Below are 13979 nucleotides of genomic sequence, written 5' to 3'. Positions count from 1 at the left end.
TTAACATATATTGAATGCTTACTTGTAAGCATTACTATTACTGTACAGTTCATACAAGATGCAATGGCATTTAATTTTTAAGGATAATAAGTACCCTATGACTGTAAGAGAAAGGGAGTGCTCTTATTGATCACCAGAAGATATGTTGGTGGACATCTCCATCTCTCCAACTGAACTATGAACTCTTAAAGCAAATGCATTTCTCTGCTTTAAATATGGGTAATTAATATAACCAGCATACCACATTAAGAGTATATTGCTTAAAAGGAAAATCACATTACACAATGTAAGAAGAGAGAAAAAATTGAGTAAGTAGAAGCAAAAAAAATACCTTCCAAAATTGAATCTTTTGCTCTATTAATTTTATAGTGGACTTTTCCATTGTTATTTGTCAGTAGACTGGGTCTTTCTCACATCCAATTCTGTAAAAGATCCAGGGAAGAAGGTGAGTTGAACTAAAGAGGGATGTTAATAAGCAGTCATTCGTGGAAGATTTATGTAGCTTAGAGCAACATATGAGTGTTTCCTTGTTTTTCCCTCACCGTGAAATCTGTAGTTATGTTTACTTTATATTTTAAAAAATGTATTGCTTTCCTATCTCGGGGCTGTATACTAGTAAGTCATATGCACATGAAAATGAATGTGTTCACCTGTTTGTGAGTTTTTACCAGAACAGGCAAGCAAACACCTTTATCAGGGTAGGCACTTTTATTTCAAACAGATGACTTAAACTGAAACCAAAAATGGAATGCATAATTTTTTAAAATATCCTCCTTCATTTTGGACATAAATCCACAGAGATGCAAAAAAATGCATATGTAGTATAATCAGAGTTATGGATTGAAGATTTTAAATAAGAAAGTAATAACCAAAAAGAACTATCCTCTAGTGTCTTGTAAGACAAGGTAAGTAGCCATGTCATTTCAGGAATTTAACTTAATTGGAAAGAAATGAGATTATCTCCACCACCCCCACCCCGCGACCCCACTGAATTACATCACCCAGCATTTGCTTTGTGGGCCTCAGTTTTCTAGCCAGAAAATGAGATGGTTCTAGAATGTTTTTAAGGGTTTTTCTATCAACAGCTCTGTATTATTTCTTTGCCAAGTCATAGTATTTCTTTCTAAAGACAAGATTTTTACCTTTGAGAAACAAATATGTAAAATTAAGCACGTATTTAGGGTAGGACCTGAGGCTCTTGGGGATATCTATGCTGGGGTCATGGTGTGCCCAGTGAATCCTGGAAGATGTCTGGCTGCCCCTAGGATTCCTCTAGTACCTCAAAGACTAGCTCACATCCTTTAACCCAGGCGTACTCACCGCAGCAGTGTTAACATTTTGATGTGGATATTTCTTTGTCGTGGAGAAGGGGGCGGCTGCCGTGTGAATTGTAGGATGTTTAGCCATATCCCCAGCTTCTAACCACTAGATACCAAAAGCAGCCCCCCCAATTCTAACAACCAAAAATGTCCCCAGACATTGCCAAATACTTTCTGGAGTCAAAATCCACCTCACTTCTATTGAGAACCACTGCTTTAGCCATCTTTTTTTTTTCATACCTCCACAACCTGGCTATGACTCCTCTAAATGCCAGAACTTTTTGGATAATTTTAATTTACAAAATACATATATAAAAACATGAGTGCCCTGCTGGAAACATTGATAAAGAAAGATAAACAGTGTTCGAAAAAAATTAGACATTCAATTAAAAGATTGGTACTTTTGCAAGGCACATTGTTTGTCACTCGCTCATTTGTAGGCTTTGCTTTAATTTATTCTTGTCTTCTATGCAAAACACATTAGCCTTAATCATTAAAATTGATTATTACGAGTGCAGCGTGGTACTTCATGAACAACTCTGCTGCGTAGGAGGAGTTTCCTTCTTTGTTTTTCGTGGCAATGTTGCCAGAGCACATTTTTCTTCTGGGGGTGGAAAGACTAGTTTGAAAATTTTTTGCTTCTCCTTCTGGTGTAGCTCTCCAAACACAGAACTGCATGGCTGGCCCTGTTTGGAATCTGCTCACGGCCGCCTTTCTGCCCCACAGAGAAGTCATTTCAAACCTTAATGTGCTAAACAATTATGTGGGAACTTGCATAAAATGCACATTTCCCAGTCCCACCAGGTCATTCAAGTCCAGGCTGGGGCCCAGGGACACACGTGTATTTCTCATGTATACCAGGCTGGCAGGTGGCTCCAGATCACACTTAGACACTGAACTGTAAGACCCTCTGCCTACCCAGGTCTCTCCTTGTTTCTTCGGAGAATGGCACCCAAGGTCATCTTCATTTCCTGCTATCTTTGAATTCCAACCATTCTCTTATAAAAGTTTGAAGCCGTGGGTAATAAATACTAAATACTCTTTTGGTCAGACCTGAGATGGATGTTGATCAGAAGCAAAGCAAAGTCCTATGCTTGATTCTCACACAGAAGTAACACTCACCCTTCCTTCTGTCCTGTGCTGTAACCACAAGGCAGTGGCACTCAGAGCCAGGCGAGTGGAGCTGATCTTAGGAGCTATGGGATTTCTGGAGAGGTGGTCATTCTTGTTTCTTTCTTCACTGCGCCTCCACCTGCCCATTTCCACACGTTGTGTCATAAAGTCCTGTCACTTCCACCTACTAAAGATCTGTCCTTTTTTTTTTTTTTTTTTTTTTTTTGAGACAGAGTATCACTCTGTCACCCAGACTGGAATTCAGTGGTGCCATCTTGGTTCACTGCAGTCTCTGCCTCCTAGGTTAAACGATTCTCCTGCCTCAGCCTCCCAAGTAACTGGGATTACAGGTGTGTACCACCATGCCTGGCAAATCTGTGTATTTTTAGTAGAGACAGGGTTTCGTCATTTGGCCAGGCTGGTCTCAACCTCCTGACTTCAGGTGATCCACCTGCCTCGGCCTTCCAAAGTGATGGGATTACAGGCATGAGCCGTTACACCTGCCCAGTATCTTTCGTATTCTACACCTACTCCTTCAGATTTTTGTTATATTCTACCTAGGTCACTGGTCTACTCAGTTTTTTAATTATTCACCTTATCCCAGTACTAAATATTTCAGCAGATATCTTATAATATGTGATGCTTTTTTAAATAAACTGTATTTCCTCCTGTCAATTCCAATAATAAATATTAGTAAACCTTAACATTTTATAGTGCTTAAATTTTAAAAAATCTGATTTTTCTCCCAGTGCCTAAGGATCCATTAAAATTCTTTTGAAATCGTAACTGAGTTCAGCACAGTTAGAGGTGCAAGGGTGTTTGTATGATATGTGAATTATATCTCAGTACTGATTTTTAAATTCTCCCCAGTGGGTCATCTTGCCTGGGCCACACACACCCCGCTTTGGAATACTCTGACCCAGATGATTTCTGTGTAACCACTGTGATCTCTTTCCACTAATCTTACATCCTCCTGATCCATCCTTTACAGTTCTGGCTAAAATAGGATTCTAATTATGTCCGTTACCCTTAACTGACTCATTTTTTCACATTCGAACTCTTTGGCGTGGCCTTAAATGGTAACCAAACTTTGCCAGAATGGATAATTTTTTAAAATTCATTCCTTAGAGGCCTGTATTTAATATATATAAAGTACCCAATAAAACAAGTAATTAAATCATGTGGAAACTATTTTGCTTATGCTCATTAAACACTGTTTTTAAGGTCTAAAACATGAAATTATGAAATAAAATCTTTTGAATTGAGCCTCCCTCAAACTAACTCAAAGACAGATGTTCTTTATTCTAAATTCAGTACCACTTTTTTTTGGTAAGCCTCCAGTGTTTAGCAATTTGACTTGTAAGTTGTACTACAGATTCCTAGATACGTCATGACCCTCAAAATCATCTGTCTCCTTTAAGACAGCACGAAGGAAACAGTCTAAGCCCTCCCCTCTGTACCTTCACTTAAAAAAAATCAAAATCCATTTGTTCAGGCACTGTTTGCTGAAGATCCTATATAGCAGGTCCTATGTTAGGTTTTGTGGGCATTATAAAAATAGGTGAGACAATGGCCTTGGCCCTTAACTTCCGAGAGCTTTAGGTGTTTGTTTATGTTAGGCAGGTAATATCTAAAAACCAAAAACTGCCAAATAATGTCTCCCTGTTCAACACTTTACTGGGTACTAGAGTATTTTGTTGTTGTTGTTGTTTTGTTTTGTATTTTAGAAGAGACAGGGTTTCACCATGTTTTCCAGGATGGTCTCCATCTCCTGACCTTGTGATCCGCCTGCCTCAGCCTCCCAAAGTGCTGGGATTACAGGCGTGAGCCACCACACCCAGCTGGAGGATTTAAGAGAAGGAGAAAGAGTGACTATTTTTGCCTTTCTAAGAGTTTGTAATTGGTAAAGGAGATAAACTTCATACACAGGTCAGGGTATATTTTGTGCTAAGCATATAAGATAGACATTTAAGTGCTGCAGAAATGCAGAAGAGGAAGAGACGGTGAGATCTGGAGAAACTCAAGTTTGGTTTTGTTGTTTTTCTTTTTCTTTATCAAGACCGAGTCTCACTCTGTCACCCAGGCGGGAGTGCAGTGGTGCGATCTCAGCTCACTGCAACCTCCACCTCCTAGGTTCAAGCGATGCTCCTGCCTCAGCCTCCTAAGTAGCTGGAATTAAGGCACCTGCCACAACACCCGGCTAATTTTTGTAGTTTTGGTAAGAACAGGATTTTCTCATGTTGACCAGGTTGGTCTCGTACTCCTGACCTTAAGTGGTCTGCCTGCCTTAGCCTCCCAAATTGCTGAGATTTACAGGTGTGAGCCACCACGCCCAGCCTGTAACACAGGTTTTGAATGGAATTTGGAGCAGGGTGAATAGCCCCAAGTACAGCCTGCACATTTGAGTATAGCAGAGGAGACCCTGCAGCAGTGGAATTTACCAAAAGCTTTGAAAGCCGAGTTTAGGATTGAGATGTCAAGTAAGAGAATGTGCTGAAGCTATGTTGTTAACAGCCGCTTTCAGTTTTAGAAGGGTGTTCCAAGGTGATATTATGATAGAAGTTGGGCAAATGGGGCTTCTGCTGCTCTGTCCTTTTATCTGAACTGGAGCAAGTACTTGAACTCTCTGGGTCTCCATCTCCTCTAAGACAGAGGGTAGAAAGGACAGCAGCCAGGTTGTCTTCCACCTTGGAACTTCTAAGATTCTGTATCCCGCAGCTTAGAGGCAGCAACTGTGGCTGTTCACTCTTCTTACTCCCAGCACCCAGCACGGCCTCCTGTTGTGGGTGCTTGCTGAGGTTCGTGAATGGATAAATGTGTTCTCTGTTCTCCGGTTCTCTCTGCCTTCTCTCTCCTTCCTCCTTTCCCTCTTGGAGCCATCTGTATTTCTATGTTATCGTTTCCTTTAAGTTTTCACAGCTTTTCTCTCATCCTTCTCTCCATAATAAGTAAATCTTACGCTTGGTATAAAAAGATAAAAAGCTGGTTTCTGGGCCTTGGTCCTGGGCTGTGCATGGCAGGAGAAGGGCTGTGACTCCAGCTTAGCCCTTGACTCACCGCAAGATCTTGAACAGCCAAGTTGCCTGTTCCCATTGCCTCATCAGTCAAGTAATATGGTCTTCATAGAGATGAAATTAGAGCTTACTATTTTAAAGGAAATCACAAAGTTTTTCTCAAAATCCAAGTACTATGTAAGTAGGAAAAAAATCAAATCTTTTTTAAGAATTTGAATTGACATATAATAATTATATGTATTTCTGGGTATAATTGTGATGTTTTGCTATATCTTTCTTTTTACGGTGAGAATATTTAAAATCTGCTCTTAGAGCAAGTTTGAAATACACAGTGCATCAATAGAAATTTTTCCTCCCGTCTAAGGTTTTTTGTCCTTTGACCAGCATCTCCCCAGTAGCTCACCCCCAGCGTCTGGTAACCACCATTCTCTTTATTTCTATGAGTTCCATTGTTTTAGATTCCGTATATGAGATCATCCAATATCTGTCTTTCTGTGCCTGGCTTACTTAGCGAAATGTCCTCCAGGTTTGTCCGTGTTGTTACAGATGACAGAATTTCCTCATTTTAAGGCTGAATAATATTCCATTGTACATATACACCACATTGACCTTATTCATTTGTTAAAGGACACTTAGGTCTCTTCTAGATCTTAGCTGTTGTAATAATGCTGCAGCCAAGAGCTGTTCCCTCTTCTTGAAGAAGATAAGGCATGGTCTCACCATGAGAATGCCATATATTTTTTAGATGATTTCATTTCTTTGGCTACATACTCAGAAGTGGGATTGCTAGATCATTTGGTAATTCCATTTTTAGTTTTTTGAGGAGTCTTCATACAATTTTCCAAATTTTCCTCACAACATTTGCGAGGACAAATGTTGTATCCTCACATGACAGAAGACGGAGGGGCAAAAAAGGGCCTAGATCTAGATTCCTCCAGCTCTTTTATAAGACTCTAATCCTTTCATGAGAGACTTAATCACTTTCCAGAAGGCACCATCTCTTAAGTTTCAGCATGAAGTTGGGAGGGGATACAAGGAAACCATAGCAACGTCCTTTGCCCATTTTTTTATTTGCTTTATTTTCTTGCTATTATGTTGTTTGAGTTTCTTAAATACTTTGGATATTAGCCCCTTATCTGAAAAAGTGAAATCTTCAGTGACATCTAAAACTTGCCTTTTAGTTAAAATATTATTGTATATATTATGATAGGTCTTAATGATTTAAATCTATTGGCATGTAACTACAACAACTTTTCTTGTATCTAGTATTTTCAGTTTAAGTTTTTTTAATTGTCACTTCCTAACTTAAAAAACAATTTTATGAGTTTGTGCTATTTCCTGTCTCCATGCCCTTTCTTTACATGATCAGATATAGTAATTTTCTGCCATCTCTGAAATCTCTTTTGCTAGTATTGCCTTCTAAAAACAGTAAGTATGCATCCCTACAGAACTGTAAAAAGAAAGACGAAAGGGAAGGGGAAAAAAACGAATTCCTACTTAGTCTTTCTTCATGTCCATTACAAATGTAACTGTCCTGAGTCTGAGAGTGTGACATCTCCATGGCCGCAGCCTCTGTCCCACTTTGTTTTGACCATTGGTTTTTTTGTGTTGAGTGTGTGAGGAAAATAGTTAACTTTCTTACCATGGGATTCTAGCCCTGGAATAATTTGCATGATCAGGCTACGTCTGTAAGAGCCACTTGACATTTATATTTCACTGTTCAAAATGGACAGTTTTAAGGAGATGTGATTTTAAAATGCTTTATTTTGAGATGACTTTATTGACTCCTGCTCTGTGAAGGCAGTGAAATAGCAGTGGAGCATTGCACATTGAACATCAGGACTTCTTTTGTTAGTTCCTTCATAAAAATTTAGCCTAAACGACCAGCCCTTTATGCTCCAGGTTGATAAAACATAGCTTGGTAACAGTGAACAAGCCCTGGCAAGCCCTGGTATTGGGAGGAAGGTGAAAAATATAAGACGTTGTGTATATTGTCATTCTAGCCCGTACTCCTCGTTAAAATAAGTAGAAATTGGGATTTATTCAACAGAAAAAGAGACATTTGAATATTCAAGATTTAAAGCCTAAATCTAAAGCTTTTGGAAGAAGAAAACATCTAAAAGTATATTTGCATAGACCCAAAGTGCAAAAGTAGAAAAATTTGTAAATTCTTTTACCAAATTACATAAAGTCTTATTTTTTTAAAGTATTTGGATTCTAATCATTTTCTTAGTCAAAAATATAAAGAGTTTGGTTTCTTGACATATAAATAACTGTAATGATACAAATCTATCTTTTAAAAGGCAAACAACGCAATAGAAAAATGGGTCCAGTAATTCACAGAAGAGGAAACCAAGTAAACCTGTGAACAAAATCTCATCCTCGCTCATATCCAGGGAAACATAAATTCAAATCACAGTGGCTTATCATTTTTTACCTCTGAAATTAGCAAAAATTTACAAGTATAATATATTTTGACAAGGATGCTAAACAAAGAGAACTTTCAGACCTGCTGTGGAAACGTAAACAGATAAAAACACTTCAGAAAACAGTCATCTTAAAGATGTGCATATTCTAAAACCCAGAAATGCCAACTCTTGGTGACACACTACACAAAAACTCTTGCTCAGATTCCCTAGAAGATGTGTAAGAATGTCTGTTGCAACATCACTTACTTATAACAGGGAAAGAAAATCCCAAAACAAGAAATCTGACAACAAGCTAAATATCCTTAAACAAAATGGTAATGTGTCCTGCAGTGGGATATTACACAATGATTAAGAGGCAAGCACTAGAGCATACATGTAGACAAATCTGAAAAACATATTGAGTGGAAAAAAGTTAAAAAAGAAAGGCTTTAAATAGTTTTTATATAAAGTATAAAACCTAGAGAATACACTTCTGTTTTTTGGTTTTTGGTTTTGGGGTTTTTTTGAGATGGAGTCTTGCTCTGTTGCCCAGGCTGGAGTGCAGTGAGTGGTACAATCTTGGCTTACTGCAACCTCCACCTTCCAGGTTCAAATAATTCTTTTGCCTCAGCCTCTGGAGTAACTGGGATTACAGGCATGCACCACTATGCCAGGCTAATTTTTGTAGTTTTAGTAGAGACTGGGTTTCACCATGTTGGTCAGGCTGTCTCAAACTCCTGACCTTAGATGATCTGCCTGCCTCAGCCTCCTGAAATGCTAGGATTACAGCCATGAGCTACTGCACCTGGCTACACTTTAGTATTTTTATGATTACATACCTTTGTATGTGAATGACACTGAAAATGAATGAGATGAGCACGTATATACAGGGAGTTTCAATTTATTTCTATTTTATTTCTTAAATTCTTGTGTTAGATATATGTTTTTTACATACCATTCAATATGACTTTATATATCTGAAACTTTTTTTAGAAAAGAAGGAAAATACATCATGCTTTTATTTTTTGAGGTGATCTAGTCACTAAATATTATTTGTCAAAAAGTCTATTAGGTAATTTACATATTGCAGTAAATACACAAAGGAAAATGACTTTATATAAAAACTATTGATATAGTTTTTCTTAGCTCAGGCTGCCATAACAAAATACTATAGATTGGGTGGCTTCAACAGCAGACTTCTATTTTCTCATCATTCTGGAGGCTGGAAGTCCAAAATCAAGGTCCCAGCAGAGTTGATGTATTGTGAGGGCTCTCCCCTAGGGCTGTAAATGGCCGCCACAGCCTCCTCTTGGTCCATGCACACAATGTCTTTTCACATAAGGGCACTAATCCTACTGGATATGTGCCCCACACTTATGACCTCATTTAACCATTATTACTTCTTTTTTTTTTTTTTTTTTTTTTTTTTGAGACGGAGTGTCGCTCTTGTTACCCAGGCTGGAGTGCAATGGCGCCATCTCGGCTCACCGCAACCTCTGCCTCCTGGGTTCAGGCAATTCTCCTGCCTCAGCTTCCTGAGTAGCTGGGATTACAGGCACACGCCACCATGCCCAGCTAATGTTTTGTATTTTTAGTAGAGACGGGGTTTCACCATGTTGACCAGGATGGTCTCGATCTCTTGACCTCGTGATCCACCCGCCTCGGCCTCCCAAAGTGCTGGGATTACAGGCTTGAGCCACCGCGCCCGGCTATTATTACTTCTTTAGGGACCCATTTTCAAGTACAGCTACACTGGAGGTTAAGGCTTCAACATTAATGTTGAGTGGACACATTCAATACACAACATAGTTGATAGTCTCCTTGGGTAAAGTTAATAGATGAGTAAGAAGTTGTAAATAAAAGCTACCAGAAACATTTTTGACATTCATCATTATCAGTATACAAATAATAGGTTTGGAGATGTAGACTCCTTTCTGAAATCTCACCATAGGTTTCTTTTTTCCTGGGACTTCTCAGAGTGTTTTATTTTGTTTTCTTATAGTTGACATTTAGAAATGAACCTTGTCATTTTTAGATCACTCCACGTGTTCATGCCACCTTTCTTGTTCATTTTTCCATTCATGTACTCCGCTATTTATTTGCCATTGTTTTCTTCTATTTTGATGTTTTTGACTTGGATTTTGTTGTTGCTGTTTGGCTTTTAATATGTACCTTATTACAAAAGTCCCTAAGATAGTTATGATATGTGATGCTTATAATTTCTGGACATCTTCTTTAAATTTACAATAATGTTATATAACCTTAATTTAGTGCCCATAGTTTTTCATTTTCTGGTTTTTAAAAAAAAACTTCACCTCATTCTACAAGATTTAGGTATTCAGAAATTATGTTGATGTTATATAAAATACATTTATTATCTAATTTAATCAGATCTGTTTCATTTGCCTTCACCCCTTTATCCTATTGTATGTGTGAAGTTTGGATAATTTGCATTTGAAAATAGAACAGTAAGGAGTCATACATTTTCAAGAATGCAAGAGAATTTCAAGAATGTTTTTTAAATGCTGCCAGAAGGTTCAGTAGCATATCTTTTTAGGTAGCCTATTGCTAAGGTGACATAAATGGTAAGATCAACCTTATTGCATTGGTACCTGGTACCTATAATAATGCTATTAAGGCAATAATTGCTGAATAGGTAGACACATTTTCACTGAAGGGCTGCTTTGAGTCAATAAAGTTGAAGGAACTAACAACCTCTGCTGCTTTGGAGAGAAAAAAGCGAGATAGCTGCATTTTTTAGAATACCATCTGATAAGCTTCAGAGAAGAAATATTTCTTGGTAGCACTGCTTCTTTCAAAAAAGAAAAAAAAATATGCAGATAGAAGATGTCAGTTCATTCACTGAATGGATGGAAAAACTGGCAGCACTGCTGAGTGGGCATGAAATGGTGAAGCTAAGGTATGCAGCTGTCATGATAGGAGCTTAACTGTTCAGCTGGTAAAGTACCTGTCAGGGTATCTCTTAAGGCCTGGTCCCAACTCACGGGCAGTTACACGTGATAAAGAGCTCTGAAGCTATGTGATGTTATGACAAGAGACCTGATTAAAGAAGTTGGCCTTGGTTGCCATCCTGGGAAGGAATATATGAAATATGTGAACACAGGCACGAGAAAGCTGGAAGGATGTAGCAGCAGAGGCATATTGGGCTGTTTTAATGAATTAAAGTCATTCAACATAAGGGATTGTTTTAAAGTATGCTATGCTTTGTTATTGACTTGTCTTTTTGAACACTAAATGGCTTCACAATTTCCTGCAGGAGGAGCAGCTGAAGTCACATGAAAATAAGCTGAAGCAGATCACCACCGAGCTGGCCGAGCACCGCTCCTATCCCCCTGACAAGAAGGTCAAAGCCAAGGATGTCGATGAGTACAAACTGAAAGACCACTATCTGGAGTTTGAGGTGTGTTTCCTCTAAATGTGAATAGATGTCGATTACTGAGTTATCTTATGATTTGTCCATGAGGCGGTATTTTTATTTGCAGCTACTGTCACTGTGAGAGGTTTATCTTGGCCCTGGCTCTAATTTGGGAGCTCCTGGCAAGGTCTAGGTCAAGGTGACCCCTCTTGTTTGTAATTCTATTTAAGGGCCAAACAAACATCAAAGAGTAACTGTCAGTTTATACACTTAAAAGCAAATAGCCTGCCTGGAATAGTGTGCGCCCGCTGTGAGGGGAAGAAAAAGAAAGAACAGGAGAGGGACATGCCAGGGTAGACAGCTGCTTTCTGTATCCCTGTGTCTCTTCCGGCAGAATTGGAGTCAAAAAAAGCAAAAGGGAGGAAATGAGCCACAGGGTGAGGTAAGGCATCAGCTTTTTCCTGCACATTATTGCTGTTCGGTATCACCAGTGTGTTTTTCTTCTTGCCACCCACTGCCCTTCAGAAGCGGGTTGATAAATTAAGTTGTGACACATCCATCTATATAGTCAGTGTGCTTATTAAAAAAAATGGTGAGGATCCATATGCTCTGGCATGGAAAAGTGTAAAATTTAAGCACAAGTTGAAAACAGTGTATTTCTAGATATTTCCTTTGGCTCAGTTTTCTTCCAAATTAATGTCAGGGTTATACGGGGGTCCCCTGACTCCCTTGGCCTGTACCTTCAGATATTGAAAGTGCCTTTTTAAGTAGGTAGCATGCAATCTAACATAAAAAGAATTAATTATTTTGACTAATTTGACCTTTGTTTTGTTTTTTTCTGTTGGGTGTGCTGAATCTGTCTTTAGCTGTTCTTAAGTTCATTGTAGCTCTGGTCCCTTTTACTTCTTATTGTTCCTATCCTTCATTTCCATCTTACTATCTGATTTCCTCCTCAGCCTTGAAATTTCAAATCTTCTAAGTGTCCAAATCCTAGCGACCTGTCTCTGCGGCATCTCACACCTGTCCCTTCCTTGCGTTGCTTTATAAATACTTCCTCTTCTGTGCCCTGGCTTTCTCCTCTCTCACTTCTCTCTCCTTTCCTCAGTTCATCCTGAGTCCTTTGGCTAGCTATTTTTCTGAAGCTCAACCCAAGATGATGACATTTCTCTGTTCAACAGCTGCCTGTGGTTTCCCCCTACTCCCATGATGCAATTATTTCCTAAAGAAAGTCTCACTTCTTCCATGAGAGAGGATTTGGCATCTCTACCTTTAGACAACCTCTGTCTTTCCCAGACCGGCCTCCCTATGTTAGTCACATTTCTGCCCACTTCCCCAAACACATGTTTATACCTTTGTTCACCTTCTTTCTTCTGCCTCAGATTTTCTTACCATCATCTTCATTTCTGAAAATCCTTTTCATCTTTTGAGGATACAGCCATGAAAAGCCTGCTTTAGATCTACTAGCTGGGAATCATCTGTTATAGTACTTGCCACAATCTTCATTATGCTGAAGTTATTTTCTTCTGTCTTTGTACCTGTAGTGGATTGCATAATACCTCCCCTTACCCAACACTGTAAACTGAAGTTCATTTCCAGCCTTTGCTCTATGTGCACTTACTGAATGGGATAAAATTTCATGGAAGCCTTAAAAAGTCTCTGAGTTATAATATTTCTATTATCAAATGTAGCATTTGATTCAAAAAATGGCACTTCCACTACAGATCCATGTACTACTTTCTTGATGATCAAGCCAATCCTTGCCCTGGGCAGAGAACTATACTAAGAGAAATATTTATTTTGGTAAAGGTAAATGTTTCTTAGCAAAAACTGCAGAAGCCTTAACAGCAAAAAAAAAAAAAAAAAAAAAAAAAAAAAAAAAAAAAAAAAAAAAACTTGAAAAAATATATATTTTTAAAAACCCAACAACAAAAAACTAAGCAGCTCATCTTTCCCCAGGCTTGTTCATTCTTGGAAAATGGGAGTTCTCAAAAAGCAATCATTATTTTTCACACTTCTGGAGTGGCTTTAAGCCATAGGCCTATTTGGTTTCACACATGCTAATTAAATTTCCCAACACCTCAGTCCCTGCTTCTAGCACTGAGCACCTCTCTGGAGCCCTTGATGCCCAAGCAGGAAGAGCCTTTCCCCAGGAGGTGGGGGGCGGTTGCGAGGCCATGGAAAGGTTCCCGTTGCTAGGAGCCCTCCCTGCTTTTGAGTCTACAGCGCTGCCTCTTTTCAGAAACTGTAATCCATCAGGAACCAGCATTTTCAATTCCTAATATGAAGTTAGACCAGGCTTTGCAGAGATTAAGTCTTGCTTTCATCAAATCGTCACTTCAGTGAGCTTGCAGACTGCGTTCCAGCACTCATTAAAATCAGACCATATGGTAATACGTCAAGCAGGTTGACTTGTCTGTCAAGCTCCTTCACCTGTGTCTATCAGAAGGACGCAAGAATACCTGACTTGGTACAGCTGATATTTATGTCATGAACAGGGAAAATTTTCAGCTGTTATTTACAAAGGGTTTTATAATAGTAGTGCTTTTTAAAAAGTGAACAGTTGTTTTTCACTAACTTAACATTGAAGTCATATATCATATAGAGTTCACTTTGCTCTTATTGTAGCCACCAGAATTCGTCTCTTGTGAGTGCTTGCGGGGAGTCTTTGCACAGCATCCTTTCCCTCATAAGCAACTTTCCCTGAGCAGACCCAGGTGAGAACAGACAGCAGTGTCTGCATTTCAGTGGG

The 13979-nt window shown here is 38.9% G+C and overlaps 1 protein-coding gene across 10 annotated transcripts in view; it reads left to right on the top strand.

Annotated features, from left to right (window-relative positions):
• Positions 1–13979, top strand: part of PSD3 (pleckstrin and Sec7 domain containing 3) — a 682522-nt gene that overhangs the window by 647261 nt on the left and 21282 nt on the right. For all 10 annotated transcript variants that reach the window (XM_074384015.1, XM_074384005.1, XM_074384006.1 and 7 more), the window contains one exon: positions 11132–11275. In XM_074384015.1, coding sequence (XP_074240116.1) covers positions 11132–11275 — 144 coding nt within the window. The remainder of the gene's footprint in view (positions 1–11131; positions 11276–13979) is intronic.

Source organism: Saimiri boliviensis, chromosome 13 (assembly GCF_048565385.1).
Source record: "Saimiri boliviensis isolate mSaiBol1 chromosome 13, mSaiBol1.pri, whole genome shotgun sequence".
NCBI lineage: Eukaryota > Metazoa > Chordata > Mammalia > Primates > Cebidae > Saimiri > Saimiri boliviensis.
Note: the sequence above shows the minus strand (reverse complement) of the source record. Positions and strands in the feature narration are given on the sequence as shown.